The 22,999-nt window shown below is 40.3% G+C and overlaps 2 protein-coding genes across 4 annotated transcripts; both read left to right on the top strand.

Annotated features, from left to right (window-relative positions):
* Positions 1-1,812: 1,812 nt before the first annotated feature.
* SERPINB2 (serpin family B member 2) lies at positions 1,813-10,448 on the top strand. The gene is made up of 8 exons (XM_418982.8): positions 1,813-1,866; positions 3,315-3,492; positions 4,640-4,753; positions 6,693-6,827; positions 7,222-7,339; positions 7,699-7,841; positions 8,368-8,523; positions 9,414-10,448. Exons 2-8 carry the CDS (start codon positions 3,325-3,327, stop codon positions 9,816-9,818), a joined length of 1,239 nt encoding a protein of 412 aa, XP_418982.2. The 5' UTR covers positions 1,813-1,866; positions 3,315-3,324; the 3' UTR covers positions 9,819-10,448.
* A 2,749-nt stretch (positions 10,449-13,197) lies between these two features.
* SERPINB10B (serpin peptidase inhibitor, clade B (ovalbumin), member 10 B) lies at positions 13,198-19,297 on the top strand. Of its 3 annotated transcripts, NM_001396528.1 has the most exons (10): positions 13,198-13,257; positions 13,569-13,652; positions 13,778-13,820; positions 14,517-14,693; positions 15,081-15,164; positions 15,553-15,690; positions 16,298-16,415; positions 16,786-16,928; positions 17,761-17,928; positions 18,255-19,297. In NM_001396528.1, the coding sequence occupies exons 4-10, from the start codon at positions 14,526-14,528 to the stop codon at positions 18,666-18,668; spliced, it is 1,233 nt and encodes a 410-aa protein (NP_001383457.1). In that variant the 5' UTR covers positions 13,198-13,257; positions 13,569-13,652; positions 13,778-13,820; positions 14,517-14,525; the 3' UTR covers positions 18,669-19,297. The 3 variants fall into 3 exon arrangements, with proteins under 3 accessions (NP_001383457.1, NP_001383458.1, NP_990228.1); NM_001396529.1 differs by lacking the exon at positions 13,569-13,652; NM_204897.2 differs by lacking the exons at positions 13,569-13,652; positions 13,778-13,820.
* The last annotated feature ends 3,702 nt before the right edge of the window (positions 19,298-22,999 follow it).

The raw sequence follows: 22,999 nt of genomic DNA, 5'->3' as shown, positions 1-22,999 counted from the left end.
TCAAGTCATCACATTGATTTATTGAATATCTTCCTTTTAGATTTTAGTTGCTTTGTATGTATTTTTTTTTCCACTAATAACCAGCCATGCTATTCAAAAGGCATTTTTAAAAGGCAACGTTAACACCCTGTACAAACACCATCCTCTCATTCATTCAAATCCCACATTTCTGCATATATGGAACATGTCAGTCACTTCTTGTAACAGAGCAAGTACTATGACTAGTCAGCAAATTAAACTCATCCCTGCTTTAAAAACAGAAAATCCAAGTAACTGCTCCAAGGGATGAAGTTTATTTAGTGTATCTATCATTTGTTCTACAACACAGTTAATTTTGCAAAGATGACTCAAATCATTTAAAGCTTTGGAAATCATTTAAGGCCAATGTAAACAGATTACAACTTTCCCAGGCACAATGGAAGCAATTAATTCTGCAGCGAACACCTCTCCTACACTACTATACTCTGGAAAACGTAACAGATGCATCTAATTATAACCCACACTGAAACATGCTGTCTTTATGTAGCTATGAATTCAAAACAGCTGGGGGGCAGGAAAGAACCATCCTACTAAAGCTATGTGGCTGCTCACCTGTAGGAAAGCAACTTCAGCAAAGCTTTGAGTTCCCAGGTTACACTGATGCAGAAGCTTCACCACTGGCAAGGTGCTCCTTGTGTGAGCAACCTATTCTGCTCTATAAAACATTTGGCAGATAATCCCATATCTCAGTCCTCAGTACAAGAGACTCTGTGCCAGCCACTTCTGTACGAAATAAGCCCACACGTACTTTCATAGACCTCAGGGCAGAAGAAAAGTTTCAGAAAGCAGTTTGTGCTGAGGAGATAGACCTTGGGGGTGAGTCTTTCTCCATATTGAGGCGGAATCCCTCAAAGACAAGCAGCCCTTATCCAGGTGTTCAAGGTGATATTTTCAACAGAGCAGGGAGGTAAAGAATGAAATAAAGGGCAGAGTTACATAGGATTTTTCAGTCAGAGGTGAGAGCTGAGATGGACAGGACAATGAGGTAAGGACAGTGTGACTGTGAGGAGAATTAGCGATGGAAACGCTTCACTAGCCAAGGCAAGAAGAAAAAGAGTATTCAATAGAATATCAATTTCTGGGGAAAGAATTCATCTCTGAAGGGCTACATAGGGCAAATAGCTGCTTTCAACTTAGAACAGGGAAACTGAGGCAGCAGCAAAAAAAAAAAAAAAAGTCTAATCTGAAACCCACATCAGGTTCTACTGTTGTTGCAGTGATAAGAAAAGTGTCTGATGAGTGTTTCTCAACCTTCGTTATCTCACAGTGAAAACATTTTCCTGGTTATACAGTTTTAGAATCCTCCAATATTACCAAAAAAATCATTTTACTAAAAATGGAATCCCACAAGAAATGACTAATTTTTTATCTGTAGGAAACGGACAATAGAAAAACTCATAAATATGATGTCACTGTCCTTTCGCTGTCTCTTCCTTGGAAATTGTTTCTATTAGAGGAATCATAAGTAGGTCAGCTACTGCATTTTTTTACCCTCCAAATTGCAAAAGAAATGTTGTTTCCAGCAGTGATGGTTCAAGTTGTAACTAGCCTGTTGCCACAAAAATGTTTATAGAAATATTTCTGCAGTCAGTTTTGTAAGGTTCTTGTATGGTATCACTCTCACCGTCATTTCACATCCTACTCTGAGATGATTCAGTTCTTCCATAGGGATGTGGCCTTCAGGGCAAAATAAATTGCAGAGTCATGAGTCATAAGAACCTTTGAAGAACAGGCCAGGCAGACTATAAATTCAGCCTACCCATCATCTGAACTGCATAAACCTTGGACAGACCCAGAGCAGCAGTCTTCCTCCCTGCAAAAAACAAGGTACTGTAATTATTTCTAGAGATTATTTATTTCATCTAATCTTGGATGATGTTGATCTGTTGACAAATGCATAGAAAAAAAAAGGCAGAAGGAATCTGAATAGAAAACAATAAATACTTGAGGAAGAAATTTACTAAGATGGCACAGGCAAGGTCTAGAAGGGGTAAGTCTCAGAAATATGCAGGAAGAGTGGTTTATTCTATGTAGTTCTCGCTGGCAAACATGTATATCATAGCAGAGTAAGAACCATTGTGTTTGCTTAAGTTAGATCATTTGTTCATGTGCTCTTCAATTCTTGTGTACGTCAAGACACAGTCAGTACATCTTTATTTTATGGCTATTCTGTATCAACCAGAATAGCTCCCACTACATACCTAGGGCTCTCAGCTTCAACTGCAATGCAAATAACAAAGAGCAGCACCTGCGTTCTACCAAGTAAGGAAATTTGTCTTGCAGAACTGGGAAGCTATGATTTGGACTAGCACCATAAGACAGAGTTTCCAGAAATTTTTGAAAGTTAAAAATGGAATTCAGGATACTTAGCACACAGTAGTTAGAGAGCTGCTTGTCTAGTGCTTCAATATTTTCTTGTATCCTAAAGGAATGGAATATTTGTTCACTACAGTTACGAGCTCCAAAAGGCTCTTGCACCAGTAGTCATAAGAAACAATCTCTCAGCATCTTCTAGCCCTCGCACCAGTGAGTAGCATTATCATATGTCACTCCAAGATGCTGTAAAGGACAGTGCAATAAACGTCCTGATGAACAAATACAAAATGAAATATGAGGCTGCTTTTTCTATATCACTTGAGTATGGTTAGTGTTGTTGGTGAAACGGGATGCACTATACTTAATATAACTTTTTAGTAGCTAATCTTCCTCATTTTCCATAAAGATATCTCTCTTCTTTCCATCTGTAAGTTCCTTACCATATCATTATATTGCTTACATAGAATTCACCATATAGTTATAAATTGCATGCTTTTTCTTTTTAGTATAACACTGTAACCATCCTGTTTCGATGAATTTTCTTTTGTTTCTCCTGGCTGTCCCTTGCATGGATATCTGTCTTTCTAAGTGAACTTCTGCTGAACCAAGGAGAGTTCATTCATGCACTACAAACAGACGTAGTTGGCAGAAATGAATATTGTACCAGTACTGACAGGTCAGAATGCTTTCATTCAGTTTCCTGAGGTCAGAGGAGAGCTGAAGAAAATACCTGGCACAGTCTAGATTTTGCCTTTGAACATACACTGCCAGTGAGCCTCAGTCATACAAAGGATCACTGTGCTGCACTGGCATTCTTCCACAGTCAATAAGTGTTAAAAATACTTTTAGAAAGCCTGCAAATCATAAAATAAACTTCAAATACTGAAAGGGAGCCTGCAGACATATAGCAAACACAATTAATTCTTAGCTAATAACATCTTTTGTCCCTTTCTGTGCAGGTTCAGAACAATGGAAGCTTTAAATAAAGCAAACACAAGCTTTGCTCTTGACTTTTTCAAACATGAGTGTCAGGAAGATGACAACAAGAACATTTTGTTCTCCCCTCTCAGTATTTCATCTGCCCTGGCTACTGTGTATCTGGGAGCCAAAGGCAACACTGCAGATCAGATGGCAAAGGTGAGTCTGAGAAGAGTTGATCTACTGGAGTAACATTCTCTATGATAGAAATTTAGCATGATGCATCAAAGGAAAACCTTATGCAGGTCAAAAGATACAGTCTACAGTAGCTTCTGTAAGCAGGCCCACACCAAATGGGAGCAGTGGCATTAGTGACATTGTCTCCTTTTAAATGTCATTGGAAGAAAGAAGGGCTCTTTATCCCAAAGTTCAATAACTTGAGCACTCACCAGTGAGAGGGAGACTCAGATTCTCCACCTGCCTTGCTCCAGAAAATTCTCATTTTCTGTCTCATCTCTCTGGAAATGGCCCTATGCAGAAAGACCCTCCACTGTATCTCTAGTAAGTTTTGTGCTTTGCTAACATAAATCTACAAACCCACAAGGTCAGAGAAGAAACACAGTCAGGGTGATAATACAACTCCTTCTTTTGAGTACGTACTTTACAAGAAAAATCACCTACTGAAGTTCCTAAACTCTGTGCAAAGTTCATAGCTTCAAAAGGCAGCAATGAGAACAGCCCCAGTGCAAACATGGTTACCTAGCCTGTACTGCGGGAGGGGCTGATGAACTGGCATCTGCTAAGGCAGAAGAAGCTGCTCCACCTGCTAAGGCAGCAATCCAACTACTGAGCTACAGGACAAATGAGGACCAGCAGGGTCACAAAGAAAGGAGAGATCTTCTGTCAGGAAGAAGGGAAAACAAAACAAAACAGAAGGCTTTTGAAAAATGTTCCAAGGTTAGATGTACACCTCTGTAGCCTGGGTAAGGTGCACATGCCCAGAGGAAGGCATTTAGGGTATCAATCTGCTCCCAGTGTTTACCTGCTTTCTGACATGTACCAGGCTCTCCATTTTACACCCATGCTTTGGCAGTTTCCACCTGCAGATAACTGGCCCGTCCCAGGTATTACCCTATGAGTACAAGAGCCGATTTGAAGCAGGCAAGTTCCTCTAGAAATACCAGATATGTGAGAATTCTGCTTGCAGCCCTCATCTTAGTGTGCTCAAGACATCCTGTACACATGGGCTCAAAAGTAAAATCTGTCTTTGTCTCTCTTCATCACCAGTCCCATGACATTACTGAAAGTTTTTACTGAAACAGCAAATTTTCTATCATTGCATTTATTACTGCAATTTCCACTGCAGGTACTCTACTTCAACGAAGCTGAAGGAGCCAGAAACGTCACCACAACCATAAGAATGCAAGTCTATTCCAGAACAGATGAGCGCCTATCAAATCACCGTGCCTGTTTCCAGAAGGTATATAACCAAGTCTAATGATCATAGAATCATAGAATGGCCTGGGTTGAAAAGGACCACAATGATCATCTAGTTTCAATCCCCATGCTATGTGCAGGGTCACCAACCACTAGACCAGGCTGTCCAGAGCCACATCCAGCCTGGCCTTGAATGCCTCCAGGGATGGGGCATCCACAACCTCTTTGGGCAACCTGTTCCAGTGCCTCATGATCAAGCTACAGTCATGCTAACACCTTCCCTTGCTTTTATTTTCTCTCTCTGTTTGCCTTCCTCAAATGCAGGGTACACAACTGATTAGTACAGCATCCTGTGATACCTTCACCTTATGCAATACTTAAGACATGCTTCCCATTTGTAGGTAGAATTGCAAAATTTAACCTCAAATTTGCAAAATTTGAAATTTAATGATGGGACTATTCTCTATCAGTGGACCTCTTGATCTTCTCCCTTCAGCTTTGAGATTTCTCTCTTTTCTTTTTCTCTTTCTTTTTTTCCCCTTTCCCTTCTTTCTTTCTTCTTTTTCTTTTTCTTTCTTTCTCTCTTTCAATCTTTCATTCCTTCATTCTTTTCTTTTTAACTACTACTGTTCAATTAGTTATTGCTAGTTATTCAGGAACATGTTCTTTGAACAGGCACAGTCCCTATCTCAGAACGAATCAGAACAACAAAACTACTCTCCCACACATTGGATTGCAGCATCAACACAACAACAACAACAACAGAAAAAAACAGCCAGAGAAGTAACTTTTACAGACTATCCATGCTTGATACATTTCAGAAATTAGTTTCTATTTCATTTGAAAGTTTAGTGGAATAAATTGGCATGTTGGAATTTCCTAAGGTAGACCTTGCAATAAATCTTAAAGAAATGGGAATTATTGTATTCCCGAGATATTTCTTTGACAGACTGGCAGGCATCTTTTGTTAAAATAGACATAATTTAAGAGAGCAGAAAATTTGGAAGTCAAACTCTGAGTGAGTAAAGTAGTTTTTCCTCACTGACAATGCAGCCACTGTGGTAAAAAGTTCCTCTCCCTACTCTTTCCCATCATTCTTTTTTCTTTTTGTGAGTAAATCATTTCCCTGAAGTCTGTCCACAAAACCCCTGTGGCAGCAAGTTTTGATAAATGGGAACTTGGGTCTACATTCCACAGCTACGGTGGGAAGACTAATTTTGGGGACTACGCCAACAAACCATTTATGTTGCACGAACAGGAGATGGATTGTTTCTCATGAGTAATGCTTGTCTGAACTGTAAGAATTATGGAGCGCTCTAGGCAGGGAAAAGAAACTGTTCTAATAGCTTAGAAATTTAGATAGCTGTTCATGCTTCTGATTTTCTTGCAGTAACAAGATGAATACAACACAGGTCCAGTTTCTTAGTCCACTAATTCACAGCTTCATTTCCTTAAGCTGGTTTGACAGTTTGAGTCCACATTCATATAATTCTGTTACATAAATATAAAGAATTTACTGCAATTACTACAACAAAAAGCATTTGCAAAATATTATTATTTAGAGGTAGGTTAAAAAAGTTAGAGGCAAACTTACCATGCAATTAACTTTCATAAATCTTATCAGGAGTCACACAGCCAGGTCTTCATGTATAGTTTAGCAATTACATTCTGTCTCTCTCTCTGTATGTACTTCATTTTGCAACCTCCATTTAAAAGTCCTTAAACATTCTAAACAGTTCAAGCTTTTACTACTTGCATCCCAGGGCTCTTACAGTGTCTATAGCATATCTGAAACTTTTAGTAATTTCACATCATTCTTTTAATATCTGTCTGAGTTAGTACACATCTTGCATTGCAGTAAAGGCAACACCACCTGAATAGCAGTAGTTTACATAGAGCTGCATGAGGAAAGAATTTAGAAATTTTGAACTGTTTTACAGAAAAAAAAAAAAATGTATAACCCTTATTTCCTTGTCTCCAAGACAGAAATAGGCAAATCAGGTAATATCCATGCTGGGTTTAAAGCACTCAACTTGGAAATCAACCAACCCACTAAAAGTTACTTGCTTAGAAGCGTCAACCAGTTATATGGAGAAAAGTCACTGCCTTTCAGTAAGGTAGGTAGGCCATTTATTCATGTTATCCTGTGTGTGTCAGACTTTATGATCTATCTATGACAACAAACCATAAATTATATGCTTTCAAATATTTTCATTACATCTGCAAATTGTGTAATTATCTTTAACATACTTCCTGTGAGGTTCTTCTTGAGAATTTAGATATCATGACTTTTATAGGATGTATATTTAATTTGTGTGATTCACAGTTGTGGCTACGCAAAAACATTTAAATTATGTATTTCCAAATAAAATCAATACTTTGTTCTTTTGACAATGCTGTGCTTGTAGCCTACACAATTTTTATGCATTCTCTCCAATCGGCTATAGTTATTTATTGGCATTCACACTGGCAGGCAACAAACATAAGACAGATGTCTATCTTGCACCGCAGGAATACTTACAGTTAGCCAAGAAATACTACAGTGCAGAACCACAATCAGTTGACTTTGTGGGAGCAGCAAATGCAATCAGAAGAGAGATCAATTCCACAGTTGAACACCAGACTGAAGGTAAGCTCTAGCATCTCCTCTCCCAGTTCTGAAGGAAGCAGTTTTAGTCTTGAACAATTTCTCTGTGCCCAAAGGCAGGTAAACAATTTAACTCAGAAAGGAAAATCAGAACAGTTTTGCTGAAGTAATCATCTGCTGGCAAGCCCTTTCTAAAATTATCTTTCACCATTTGAAAGGGAGAGGAATGTGGTTTCCTCTATAAATCAAGGTTGTCATGTATTTATGAATAATCTCAAGCTAGAAGTATGCCAAATCAGCACTCTAAATTTCCTTGTCTTATGACTTCAGAAACTACGCCAGCATTTACTCTGAAACAGTAAAGCTGCACAAATATGTAAACGTTCTTTGTTTTTCTCTAGGTAAAATAAAAAGTCTGCTGCCTCCTGGATCCATAGATTCACTCACCAGGCTAGTCCTGGTAAATGCGCTCTATTTCAAAGGAAACTGGGCAACAAAGTTTGATGCTGAAGATACCAGGCAAAGGCCTTTCAGAATAAATACGGTATGGTAACATACTGCCTTATATACCAGACTGCAGGTTGAAAAAGCAGTGAAAAAGATGGAGGAGATAAATTCCTGTCATTCTTTAAAGCCACATAGCACTAAAATTAGTATATTTAAAACATACGTTATATCCTTCTTAGCACATCTTCAGTACAAAGACCGCATACATATGCTAGCACCCAAGGCACAAATAAAATTATCAGAAGCCAGCTTGAAACAAACTTCCATACACCTCTTAAAGCAGGAAAAACATAGATGTGAATAGAACTGTATGAACTAGTTCTATATATTTTCATTTTTAACCATACAATGAATTGGAGTGGAACAGAGCTTCCAGTAAATATGTGTCATCCTAGCTGGCTAAGATAACCTTCCCAGCCTCCCAGTGCATTCCCAGAAGAGAGGGGCCCTCTGTAGATCCTACAGCTTCTCTTAGAGCCACAGGGATGTACCTCCGTGCTACTTCAATGTAGTCTTTACTGTTCTGAGTATAAATAGCAAGCTTTTCATTTGATTTGTTGCAGCATACAACTAAACCAGTGCCAATAATGCACCTGAGTGATAAATTTAATTGGACCTACGTAGAATCAGCCCAGATTGATGTTCTTGAGCTTCCATATGTCAATAATGAACTCAGTATGTTCATCCTGCTACCACGGGATATCACTGGCCTACAAAAGGTAAAGGGTAACTTTAAGCTCAAATTGCGTGAGAAACAACGTTTTCATGCATATCCATGGCAAAGCAATCCTGTTTCTAGGAAGGAAGGTATCGATAAGGCTAAAGGAAAAACAAACCCCAAACTTGCCCAAATGTTATGAAGCTGAACCTCTTCAATGTTTTGTTTGGTTTTCTTTTTAACTCCTGGCACGTGGCACCTCGTGCTTCCTCATGTTGATCAGTGCTGGAAATAAGTAGCCCGAATCCAACAAGATAGATCTAATTCCAGCTGAAGAACAACGAGGACAGAAAGATAGTTCTGCTGACTGTCTGTACTGATTCGGACAGATATTATTACATTAAAAAGAAAAGCACAAACTGGACACCCTCCACTACTTTCTGTGATGTTTAGAGCTAATATACATGTACACTGCCACCTTCTGTAAACACACTGAACCTGACTTCAGATAGTGAACTACTGTGAAATTCTCATTTACATTAGTGGGTGTTTTGTAGAAAAAAAAAAAAAAGTTATTTTCACTAAATTCTAAGACACACAGAAAACAGAAATGTGAGCAGCAAGTCAAATAGACTATTGTTACTTGACAGTGACGTTGTTTTACAAATATTTAATCCCTCTATATTCCCTGATGATTACTAAGAACAGTTCAAATACTGCACTAACATGCTGTAGAGCAAAACACTCCTTCCTAGTAGAAAATATTTCAGAGTTGGCATTTCACTAATGGTTTCTGTACTTGAAAAGTACAGTTTTTTTTGCTACAAAAAAAAGCTACAGAATTTTTGTAGTTTGAAAAGTTCTTAAATAAGAATATAAAAGAAATAACCCCTAGGGAACAGTTTTTTGAACACTCTGTAATTTTCTGGTTCTCTTTTCAATTAACTGCAGCTAATAAATGAATTGACTTTCGAAAAATTGTCTGCATGGACCAGTCCAGAATTAATGGAGAAAATGAAAATGGAAGTGTATCTGCCCAGGTTCACAGTAGAAGAGAAATACGACCTGAAATCTACTTTGAGCAAGATGGGAATAGAAGACGCTTTCACTGAAGGTCAAGCTGATTTCAGGGGAATGTCAGAGAACGCTGACCTGTTTTTGTCACAGGTTTTTCACAAGTGTTATGTGGAAGTCAATGAAGAAGGCACAGAGGCAGCGGCTGCCAGTTCAGCATCTCTAGCGTCACGAACCCTTGGTGCTACAGTTATTTTTGTAGCAGATCACCCTTTTCTCTTCATTATCAGACACAACAAGACCAAGTGCATCCTTTTCTTGGGAAGGTTCTGCTCCCCCTAGAAAATCAGCTATTAATAAACAAGCCCTTACAACAGCGATGAACACAATGTATGCCATGAAGAACACCTTGACAGACTTTGCACTTTACCATTTTCCTGTACTATTGACAATCTCTTTTAGAAGAGAGCTCAAATTAAAAATAACATGAATTCAAACCTCTGATTCATTTTCCTCTACAAAGAATCCTAGCATTGTATACTGCACTGTAGAACGCTGAACTGCACGCTGAACAACATGGATGTGTCTTTTCAGTGCTTTCCAAACCAGAACTGCTACAATGCAGAACAGACTAGGCTGATCTAAAACAGTACCTTCTGACACAGTTCCTTTCGCACGTAAGAAGAAAAGAAACAGGAGAAACTCATTCCTGCATACACCTGTTACATCTCTTCAAAGCCAGCTGTCCCAGGCCAGCTCAATCACAGCCTTGTCAGTTTTAAATCAGCTTCACAACATAGCATGGCTGGTAATGAAACAAAAGTGCAAAATCCTCTGTGTTGCTGATACTGGTGGTTTGCTCTTGCACACAAAGGAGCTAACACATGTACTTTCTAATCTCTGTCCCTCATAAACTGGTGAATACCAAACAATACAGAACCAGAGTAAAGTAAAATACATACCTTGAAATGCTTTCTTTTGTCATAACCTTTAATTCATTCAACGCTGTTGCAGCCCAGCACTGCACTGCTTTACTTGCCTTTTACTTTGCCACATATTTTGCTGCTTGGAGCAAGTGGGAGAATAAAGTCTGTTATGTTAACTCCCTAAGTGCTGTCTAAAAGATTACATGCAAATTCTCCTCTACATATTCACTGCTTTCACAGCTTTTACTCCTAAAGGGGAGGAATTCCTAATCAGTCATGCACATCTAAGAACACAGGTGATGCTCCTGTTTCTCTGAATTCAGAACAGGGAGGAAAGGACTGGGTCTCTTAACAGCACTTGCACACACACTGACAGCATCTCACTAGAAACATCCCTTCCCAGAAAGGTAGGATACCTTTTTCCTGGCAGAGGGAAGAGCGCTGACTGATAGTGAGTCCTTTCTGTATTATTCCATGTGACCAACTGTGGCCAGGCTCCCTTTTGGCTCTGCTTCCCAAATGGGAAGGAACGTAGGGAAGGGCCAATGGCAACCAAATTAGAGGGTGAGTCTTGCATTGAGGAACACCATTTTCCCACCGTAAGTAGCACAGCACTGGGGCAGACTGCCCAGAAAAAATTGAGGATTTCCCATTCTTCAAAGGGCTGTAGCTGACCTAATTTACCAGTGGGTCTGCTCTAGGCATGAGCTGGACTATGGAAATACCCATAAACCAGCTTGTGTCTTGTTTCTATCAACATCCATTCTACCTTACCACCTCAATTTCTCATCCTCTCTGGCACCCTTACAGCTTGACAAGCAGGGGCAGTTAGCTTGCTTGCTTGCTCTCAAGCATATTTCTTTGAGACTTGGAATCTCCCTAGCTTGTACTTTCCCATCAATCAATCACTCAGTGGACCTTTCTTCTACCCTGATTTTTTGACAACTCCTCTCATTGTACTAAAGTCACCACTTGTTTAGTTTCTGGCATTTCTTCATTGCCTTGCATAATACTGATTTCTATAACTTTTCAGAAGACTTGACCCGCTCTGTTCTTGTAATCAGGCTTACAGCAAAATGCTTGGCACACCATACAGTTTCCTTCCCTTCCTCCTCCTTCCTTCCCTGTCCCCTAGACTCTTACAGATATTGCCACTACCTTCCCCTTCTCTTACCACCAAAGAGCTGCTCTGCTGTCTTCTGGGACAGCAGAGTGACAACTATTGTGACATATTTATCCCTGTTGTATTGTTTTCACTCCCTCCTTGCTCAAGCTCTGCCAGCGGGGCTGTTTCAGTTCTTGCCCACCTCCATGGCATGCAGGTACTGCGCACTAACTCAGTACTCTGCAGTGCTTCTCTGAAGCGTTTCCCAGCCATAGATGCAATGAGATTCTTTCACCAACACAAGCAGCAAGGTATTCAGCCTTACACCTTCAATGGCTTTGCCTCTGCCTATGCTCCTAATGATCTTCACTCTGAAGCTTGACTCTCAGAGTCTCATTCAGTCAGTAAGCTCCTGACATTTTATGCTGATGCATCTTACTCATAGAATCATAGAATGGCTTGGGTTAGAAGATCATCTAGTCCCAAGCCTCCTGCCAACCACTAAATCAGGCACTACATCAGGCTGCCCAGGGCCCCATCCAGCCTGGCCTCGAACATCTCCAGATCTCCAGGGATGGGGCATCCACAGCTTCTCTGGGGTGCGGTTCCAGCACTTCACCACCTTCTCAGTGAAAACTTTCCTCAACATCTAATCTAACTCTACCTTATTTTAGTTTTAAAACATTCCCCCTTAACCTATCACTACCTTCCCATGTGAAAAGTTGATTTCCCTCCTTACTTACAAGCTTCTTCTAGGTACTTGAAGGCTGCTATCAGGTCTCCCCTGATCCTTCACTTCTTCAGACTGAGCAAGCCAAGCTTCCTCAGCCGATCTTCAGAGAAGAGGTCTTCCAGTTCTCTAACCATCTTCATGGCCCTGCTCTGGACTTGTTCCAAAGGTCCACATCTTTCCTGTGCTGGGTGCCTCAGGCCTGGACACAGTACTCCAGATGGGGCCTCATTTGGGCAGAACAGAGGGGGGACAATCACCTCCCTCTCCCTGCTGGTCACCCTTCTTTTGATGCAGCCCGGGATATTGTTGGCCTTTCAGGCTTCAAGAGCACGCTGCTGGCTCATGTTAAGTTCTTCATCTGCCAGGATCCCTAAGTCCTTCTCAGTAGGGCTACTCTCGATGAATTCTTATCCTAGTATGGATACATATCTGGGATTGTCTCAACACAAGTGCAACACCTAGCACTTGGCCTTGTTGAACCTCATTACGTTCACATGGACCCAATCCTCAAGCCTGCCCAGGTCGCTATTAAAAAAAACAAGTGTCATGGCTTCACAAGGCTGGAAAGTTGGATCAGGCCTACAATACCTGCTAACATCCAGAAACCAAAACCATGCATTCTGGCTCTGTAATCATTTTACTAGATTTATTTAGTTTAAACAACAGGCCAGTTGTCTTCACAACAACAGAAGATCACTGAAATGAGTGAGTGACTTGTTTTACTGTCCTCTCAGTAGACAATTGTGGTGTAACAGTTAAAATGAGATTATGATCCACATTGTTCCTTTGAAATGCCTAAAACTAAAACATAACATGATGAACAAGGAAGACAAAACTGTATGAGATCTTTTTGTGATTCATTAGAAGCTTTGAGTAGGCGGGAACAGTGTTGACATAGGAGAGAAGGAAAAGGAAGTGCAAACTGTACTATATTTCTAAATTTATTCACTGCATAACACACAGGCACAGAACCTGACTGAGGACAAGACTCAGGTCTTCTCTCTCACGGGACCACAGGTAAACATTTAAACCAATTTAAATAACTTTTTTGATGTTTTTAAATGGTTATCTATAGCTTGTATGACAATGTAAGTATATTAAAACATACCAGAGTTATTCTGTAGTCGGGAGCATAATTGATCACAAGAAGGAAAATCTTGTCAGGACAGTAGCTGTCTTACTAATTAAAATGTTCAGTTTGATAAAGGAGTCTCATACTTCAGGTAAAGCAAAGGCCATTTTCATTCTGCCTTGTATGAGGTCAGGCCAGGGACTCAGAGGAGCAGAGTAAAACAGACAGATTTCTATCCTGATGCTCATTTGGTCAGGTTCTCCAAGGAGAGGAAGTCACTCTGTTGGTACAGATTTGGTGTAGACTGGATAACGACTGCCAGAAAAACTGAAGTGGTTTGGTAACCAAAATCTTGATAAATATCTGTGGACTTCAGAGATTGTCCTGCAATTTCTGCAGTGCCATTCAATAAATATAAATCTTTCTTTACATAATAATAACTACAACAACAACAACATTTTCCAGTCCCTCTATCAGAAAACAACATCAAGAAGGCACTACTGAACAGGTAAGTTAAAGTTTGGAATGCTCATAGCTTATATGCATAGGTATTTGCCAGTTTCTGGGGAAAATAAAATTGCAAGAATATAAAGAAGAGATTGTAGTTAGACTTCGTGAATAAAATGGTAACACTCTAAAAGCAAATAACAACTTTGCCATACATTATATTATCTGAAATGGGTGACTAGCCAGAAAAATTCCATAAGCCTAAGAGTTACACCTAAATACATTCTCAGTATCAGCTCCTAATTCTATCTAGATCCAAAATGAGGTAGTGAAAAGTTCAAATGTCCCATGTACAAAAAACTACTTAAACTTCCCTAGGAACATTACTTTGATAATGAGTTAAGAATGAAAATGAACAAAATATGCAGCTTACAAATCCACACACTTTTGAAAACCAAAGGCAGAAAGAAACACAAATAAAAGGGCAGATCTATAAAAGAGGACATATCTATAATCATAGAGAAATATGAGATGGATAACAAAAACCTAAAAGAAACTGCTGCTCCCAGCAGGTGGCACATGGTATGTGTAGAACATATAACGTACAACTAGGCTATTAGTTTCAAAAGGTACCTACGCGCTCCGTTGCAAATGTAACATGTAAATGTAAAATGTAAATGCAAATGTAACTAATATGCACTACATACATCATTTTAGACACTCAAATACTACAATTCTGTCTGTTGCCTCTTTCCAGGCTGTAGCAATGGAACAGGTCTCGGCATCAATTGGCAACTTTACAGTTGATCTTTTCAACAAGCTGAATGAGACCAACAGGGACAAAAACATTTTCTTTTCCCCTTGGAGCATATCATCTGCTCTCGCCCTGACATATCTGGCTGCAAAAGGCAGTACAGCAAGAGAGATGGCAGAGGTAAGTAGCTCTGTGAAGCTATGATGCTCAACACTGCCCAGCACTGCTGTTGAGATGCCCTGCTCCGTTGTCATAGGGAAAAACTACATTTGGGTTTGCACAAATGCATTGCTATTGCTGAGTGCAATGGCTGTGGAAGGGATTTCAGCCTTGTAGTGCACAGACAGAAGCACTGTGATGATGCTCACAGGCAGGAGCAATACTATTCCTTGTTACTGTAGGGGATTTACATATACTAGAGCTCCAGTGTCCCTCTGATTAGATCAGAAGATAGCACAGTGTGTTATCATAAGGATCCAAACAAGACAACCATTTTATCTCTTTTAGGTTTTAGGTCATGCAAACTCTTTCATGTCAGTTTCTTACCTTTGGAAACCCTGTTTGCAGGTTCTTCATTTCACTGAAGCTGTGCGAGCTGAAAGCTCTTCTGTGGCCAGACCTTCTCGGGGGAGACCAAAAAGAAGAAGAATGGTATCTATTAAACATGAAATCCCAAGATAAGAGTTCAAATGTCTGGATATAGTTTTTACGAGTCCGCCATTTCTTGTTTGCAGCTCTCTTTATGTTTAAAGTATAAAACCCAATATACTTCACATCACATCCAATTTCAGTTCCCTTCACTCATTCAGACTCAAAAGTATAGAAGCACAAGTCACTGGTATAATCTGAAAGGATTGCAGTATGGTAAATCAGTTAATCAAATCATAAATGGAGCCCTGCAAACTGCAGTGGTGGTGAATTTGGAAAGATAAAAAGTAAGAGAGAGGAACAGAAATTCTTCCCCCACATCTACCCCTTAGCGTTTCAAAAACTTCATGCCAAAAATGCAACTGGTAAATGTACAGTTTCTCTTTCCAAGGACCCTGAGCATGAGCAAGCTGAAAACATCCACTCTGGATTCAAAGAGCTCCTGACAGCCTTCAACAAACCCAGAAACAACTACTCGCTGAGAAGTGCCAACCGTATCTATGTGGAAAAAACCTACGCATTGCTGCCTGTAAGTTGAATGGTTTTATGTCAAAGAAGATTAAGAAAAAATGCAAAAAAAAAAAAAAAAAAAAAAAAAAAAGAAAAGAAAAGAAAAGAAAAGAAAAGAAAAGAAAAAAATAAAAAAAGTTTTGCATTGTATTCACTTATCATTAATAGAACAGATCTGAAGCTGTCCATAAATGCTGCAAATGATGAGTCTTGGCTTCCAGTGATAAACTTCATTGGAAAATACAATTTGGTCTTCTCCCAGTATATAAGAATGCACTTGGCTGTAATGCAGGACTCCTTTTCATGTAATACAGCTTTATCACTAGGAACCTCAGTACATACAATTGAAAATGAGATATTAAAATACACATATCCAGGGGATTTGCACAGTCTTCCTTCCTTCTCCAAATAAAAATGGGAACGAGAGAATAAGAGTATTTCCTTTGGTTATTTCCTAACCATTAACTCACTGCTCAATAGAGAGCAAAATGCTAGATCCTGCAATTGCCTGTGTGCAAAAAGTTAACAAGAAGTCCAATAGCTAATAAATTACTTTTTGGACTATAAAAATACTGTACAATACAGAATGCTTCCTTCTTTCATTCTTTTTGTATGCCATTTTCCAGACATATCTACAGCTCAGTAAGAAATACTATAAGGCAGAGCCACAGAAGGTTAACTTTAAGACAGCACCGGAACAATCCAGAAAGGAAATCAACACCTGGGTGGAAAAACAAACCGAGAGTAAGTTGAGCTCAACTCCAACATCCTTCCTCTTCCCACTGTTCCCTTCAGGACCCTGTTCCCACTCCTGTGACTGTGGCATCCAGGTCATGCCTTCTGGTGTGGGCAGTAGATGGCTGTCTGCTTCCAGCTGCTTGCCTTGAGACTGTGGCGTTTTTTCAGGCAGGAGCCAATTGCTGTCAGCTAGCCAGGAGAACTGGGCAACAAACAGCAAACAGACTAACTGGTTTATGTCAGGGAAGTAATCCAGGGAGTAGGGCACTGAGGCTTGCACTTTTTCACTAAGGAGTTGAACTGAGTGGATAAAGAATCAACACATTCCCTCACTGTGTTACACTGGAGTAAAGCCTGACTTTTCTGATTTCAAAAGGTAAAATAAAGAATTTGCTGAGTTCGGATGATGTGAAAGCCACCACTAGGTTGATCTTGGTCAATGCCATTTACTTCAAGGCAGAATGGGAAGTGAAATTTCAGGCAGAAAAAACATCTATACAACCCTTCCGACTGAGCAAGGTAAGCTCCTCTGGTGTCCTCCTTAAAACAAGCAGACTGGAGACTGCACCCACTACCATCTTTTATTTCATCCATCCTTTAGGCATTCCTTGGTAAACAGACTCTCTGAAAAGTTGTTTACAGCAAAACATGTCAGTTGTCAGCTCACCAACATTTATGGAACATTAAGATGCTGCTCAGGCAAAGGATAACTAGATCCAGATGGAACACAGTTTCCAAAAATGCTAGGGTCAATCAAAGCCTTTTTGCAAGACTGAGGTATAAGAGCTACATTGTAAAAATCAGATATTAAGAGTCCATCCTTCCTGCACAGGAACTACATGCTATGCTATGGACGAGTGCAGTACCCGCGCCTCTGTGCTGCACAATCCGGCTGTGAATACAGCTGCTAAAGTATGGATGCAGCAGCACAGCTCCACTGGATGGGTGCATGGCCGAGTGAGACTAGAAGTAATGTTGCCAGAGAGGAGATCACAAAAAGGCTGCACAACATTTATCCTCTTACACCATAGCTGTTTCATTGCTGTAATGTTGGGTGCCTGTATGCCATGAATGCTCCATCCCCCTAATTCTTGAAGATATTTCTGACTCCCTTCCTCTCTCCTCTGTGGGTTGATGTGCATGTTCTGGGGAAAAGAGAACATCAGTTAGCTCAGTCCCCAGCAAAATACTCTGGGAAAAGAGCCAAGATCAGCAATATTGTCCAGTCAAGAAAAGCCTTGGAAAAAGAATGTCAAATCTCTGTTACAAAAGCTGCTTATGAAAGTTTCCTCTTTACAAGGAATTCCTTTTTTCAAGGAATAATTTTAACCGATAAACAAATACCTTACAGAACAAGTCCAAGCCCGTGAAGATGATGTATATGAGAGATACATTTCCAGTTCTTATCATGGAAAAAATGAACTTCAAAATGATTGAGCTTCCATACGTGAAACGTGAACTCAGTATGTTCATCCTACTTCCTGACGACATCAAAGATGGTACTACGGGTCTTGAGCAGGTAAAAAGTTCTGCTACATCCATTCTGTATCACCACTCAGTCATCAGAACAAAAAGGACAGGCTGATGACCATACGGCCCTTTCTTTCTTTGGCAGTTCATTTGGCAGAAGTAGCGCACAAAAACTTGCAGCATTATGTCTCACATTTGCTTTGCAGCCTGTTCTCTGGTCATCAGTAAAAGCAATTTATATTTCATATTTTCAGCTGAATGTTAAATACGCCATTTAAAAATCTGTTTAAATCATCAAAAAAAAAAAAAAAGACAATCATAATTAATTGGTTTATCCTTGCAATTATCAAATTCCTCTCATTTCTTAAACAACAGCTGGAAAGAGAACTCACCTACGAGAGGCTGTCAGAATGGGCTGATTCAAAGATGATGACAGAAACTCTTGTGGATCTGCACCTGCCTAAGTTCTCACTGGAGGACAGAATTGACCTCCGTGATACTCTGAGAAACATGGGAATGACAACTGCCTTCACAACCAATGCTGATTTCAGAGGGATGACTGATAAGAAGGATTTGGCTATTTCCAAAGTCATTCACCAGTCTTTTGTTGCAGTTGATGAGAAAGGCACTGAGGCAGCTGCTGCTACAGCTGTAATTATATCATTCACAACTTCAGTTATCAATCATGTTCTGAAATTTAAGGTTGATCACCCTTTCCACTTCTTCATCAGACATAACAAATCCAAAACAATCCTGTTTTTTGGCAGATTCTGCTGCCCAGTAGAATAAATTATTCCTCACTCCTAGAGGGATCCAAAGTTCACTTTTCAAAGGAAAAAATGTGAACTGTAGTGTTAAAAGCTCAGCCTTCAATCATATAGCCATAAGTACTGGAAGTCTATGTCTTTTTCCTTAAGTAAGGCAGCACCCAGACACCACCACGTGCCTCGAAGACTGTCTCTCTACTGCTCCTTTCCATTATGCTCATGAAATTGCCTTTTATAGAAAGCAAATGCTTGAGGTACAATTGCTAGCCTCTGTTCACCTTGCGTTTTGTCCTTATTTCTCTAAACTCTCAAGACTGAGGTTGATAAGTATCCCAACCAGCAAAAAAGACCAAGAAAACTACAATGTGCCTTATTGCTACCTCTTACTGAAATGTGACCTAAACAATTCAAATCTGCTTCCCGTTTTCATTAACTTAATTATATGTTTCCTGGCTAACATCTGCACGGTCTCCTTGCTACCTGGATCATTGATAAGTGTATGATTTGTAACTTACGAGTGCCTTTCAGCTAAGATAGTCCCGGTATTGACAGAAACGCCAGTAACATTTTTATGGATGCTTCACTTCATTATTTTGCCATGATCTACATTTAAACAATAAATGAATTTGGAACTGTGTTTATGCTATGCAAGATTCTGACTCACGTAGCTCTTTTACAGCATCCTGTATAATGGGTGGCTGACACATATTTCCATTCTTGTTATTTCAAACCAACCATCACATCACCGCTAACGACAAAGTGCTGAGGCACTCTAATAAACCAGGGTCTTACTCCCACTAGATTTCATACAACACTGAAAACACTGTCGTTCAACGTGTTATCGTAGACATATACTAGACACACCAATTCAAATCAAAGCCTGTGATAACAGAGTTAAGGCATTTGCCCAGTCTTGTTCAACAGCTTCACCAATAGTCTAGATAAAGGGATAGAGTGCATCCTCAGCAAGTTTGCTGACAATATGAAGCTGGGAGGAGTGGTTGATACACCAGAAGGCTGTGCTGCCACTCACTGAGACCCAGACAGGTTGTAGAGTTGGGTGGAGAGGAACCCAATGAGCTTCGACAAGAACAAGCATAGGGTGCTGCAGCTGGGGAGGAATAACTGCATGCATCACTACAGATCAGAGGCTAGCCTGCTGGAAAAAAACCTCTGAAGAGAATAAGCTGGGTGTCTTGGTAGACAACAGATTGGCCATGAGCCAACAGTGTGCCCCTGTGGCCCAGGTGGCCATTGGTATCCTGGGGTGAATTAATAAGAGCGTGGCCAGCAAGTTGAGAGAGGTGATTCTCCCCATCTACTCTGCACTGGTGAGGCCACATCTGGAGTACTATGTCCCGTTCTGGGCTCCTCAGTTAAAGGAAGACAGGGAACTGCTGAGGAGAGTCCAGTGGAGGACTGCCAAGTTGATTAGGGACCTGGAGCATCTCCCATACAAAGAAAGGTTGAGAGACCGCAGACTATTCAGCTCAGAGAAGAAAAGACTGAGGGGTGGATCTCATCATTGTTTATAAATATCTAATGTACAGGAGTCAAATGAATGGACCCAGACTGTTTTCAGTGGTGTGCAGCACAAGGGGACAATGGCTAAAAACTGCAGTGCAGAACGTTCTATACAAACATGAGGAAGTACTTCTTTATTTTGAGAGTGACAGAGCACTGGAACAGGCAGCCCAGAGAGGTTGTGGAGTCTCCTTCTCTAGAGACATTTAAGATCTGCCTGGATGCTTTCCTGTGCAACCTGCTGTAGGGAACTGCTTTAGCAGGGGTTGGACTGGATGATCTCCAAGAGGTCCCTTCCAACTTCTATGATTCTGTGATCTGAACTTGCTTTCACTGTAGGCATTCAGTTTCCCATTGTTGACCACTGCTTATTGCACTACCAGCGCCACATGGACCTACTGAGAAAGCTCATTTTCTTCTGCATCATGATACACAAGAAATAAAAGTCTGACCAGAGCAAATAGCCCAGAAGAGTGGCTTCCAAACATCCAATGCTGTATCAGCAACATCCGTTTCTTCCATTAGCTTAGGAGGGCAGTAGCTGTGCTATCTTATGCCTATAAGGAATTGCATAAAGTTTTGTAGCCATTATGATGCCCACCTACCACACGTCACAGGACATTATTTCAAGCAACAAGATCTGAATGCTGGAGGGAAGTACTTTAGAAATATATACTCCTAGCAAAATTCCACCTGTAACTACAGCTCACTCTATGCCTCAACAAAAGGTAGACTATTTGGAAATATATCTCCACCCAACAAAGTATATATACGCCGCCTTCTCTGTACACTGTGCTGCTTCTAAACTCAGTGCCCTCCCTCACCTGTAACCCCCAGCTCAGGGTTCAGCTGTCTGTCACTGAGGACCCACTTTGGTTCAGCCCAGCTGCATGCTACTGACTCAGCTTTGCAAAGAATTGCACATTGTAAATTGTATAAGTGTGGAAAAGCACACAAGTGAAAACTACACGATATAAGTAAAGTAAAAACACAAAGAAGTTACTGTCAGGATGGAATAGTCAGCATAGCAAGGACTCGAGAGGATTGCACGTAGGGGTGTCAAACTTCAATTAAAAAAAAGTTAAGAATTGGAATTCTCCAGCTTGTTCAGGTCCTTCTGAATGGCAGCAAAACCCTCTGGTGTATCATCCACCCCTCCAAATTTTGTATTGTCTGCAAATTTGGTGAAGGTGAACTCTATCTCAGCATCCTGGTCATTAATGAATGTGTAAATAGTACTGACACTGTTGTTAACCGCTGGAGTACACCACTAGTGACTTCACCTTCAACTGGACTTCATACCACTGATCACAGCTCTCTGGGCCTGGCTGGGCTCACTTATCTAACCCATCGTTTGTCAGCCTGGCCATAAGGATATCACAGGAAAAAGTGTTAAATGCTGTTTCTAAAGTTAAGGCAAACATCATTTAGTATTCTCCCCTCGTCAAAGAGACCAGCTGCCTCATGGTAGAAGGCAATCAGGCTGGCTAAGCATGACTTCCCCTTCATATATCAATCCTGACTACTCTCAATCTCCTTCTTACTCTTCATGAGTTTCACAGTAGTGTCCAACTCTGTGGTAGACTGACCTCGCAGCAAGCAGAAATGGCAGAGAGAGTACAGAATAATAAAGACAAGGAATGTTACAGTGCTGGTGTATTTTTAGTACTCAAGGCTTGGATGCAGAAAAAAACAGCAACAAAACAACCTATTTTAGAACTAAAATGCAAATGTACCAATATTTTTTAAGGTTTTTATTTCACCATCAGCAACTGGAACAAGAAAATCCCTTTTAAAATATTATTTATACTCCAGTCACTTACAGGTCTATTGCAACCACTGTGATACTTATTCTCCTTTCCTCTCTTGTAGGACAAGGCTGAATGGGACTTCCCACGGAGTAAAAAACTGTAACTGGACTTAATCTAGCAGTGATTTTAAATTGTGCTGCTTGTTAACCAGGCATAAATGCCTAGCTGTACCAAACTACAGAGTAAACTGATCACAGGTATAGGAGTACAACAGCAGAATAGAAAGATACAGCCTCACATTCACACTGAGAAAGGTGGGGATGAAAGACGAATTCATGAGAATGCCCGAGAAAAGTGACTTGCTTTATCAGAAAACTTTTTATGACCGTTTGTCAGAGACCAACTTATTTGTGGCCAGCAGGGGTTTTGATGCTGCAACACATTGTTTCTACCATTCTGTTTGCAGTAAGCCACTCTTTCCTCTTCTCCACGTGGCACAGCAAAACCAAGAGCACCTTTTCTTTCCCATGTTTTCTCCCCTTTGAAACTCTACTCCCTCTTACTAAACAGGATCTTGCAGCAGATACCATAGAGTGTCCACACAGTTTGGGCACCCTTTTGTAATTTTCCTGTATTTTTGCCCAATCTTCGTAGTTTGTAGTACAGTAATTATTGCTATTAACTGCTTTCTTACCTCTCCTAAATATTCAGCCCAACAGGTAACAACAGTTTCAGATATGTAGCAGGAACATTTCTTAACCACATAACTAAACATAATAGCGTTCGATAGATTTCTGAAGAAAGAAAATGAGATTGATATTCCAGGTAGGAAAAATGTGCACACTTAGAGAGAGAACATGTGAAAAAAGATAAGTATACATGTCACTCCTGAAACCTTGTCCTGTGTATGTATCAGTCACATTCAAAGTGAATAGCACCATAAAAATTTAGTTCTAGTTCTAGATATGGTTTTGTACTCCTCATACAAATGCTTTTGCACATAGGTTGACTGCATGCTGATAACTGGTTTACTTTCCAGTGTCATAACTGTGAGCAGAGGGCACTCCTAAGGCAATTC

This window comes from Gallus gallus, chromosome 2, assembly GCF_016699485.2.
Source record: "Gallus gallus isolate bGalGal1 chromosome 2, bGalGal1.mat.broiler.GRCg7b, whole genome shotgun sequence".
NCBI classification, from domain to species: Eukaryota; Metazoa; Chordata; class Aves; order Galliformes; family Phasianidae; genus Gallus; species Gallus gallus.
Note: the sequence above shows the minus strand (reverse complement) of the source record. Positions and strands in the feature narration are given on the sequence as shown.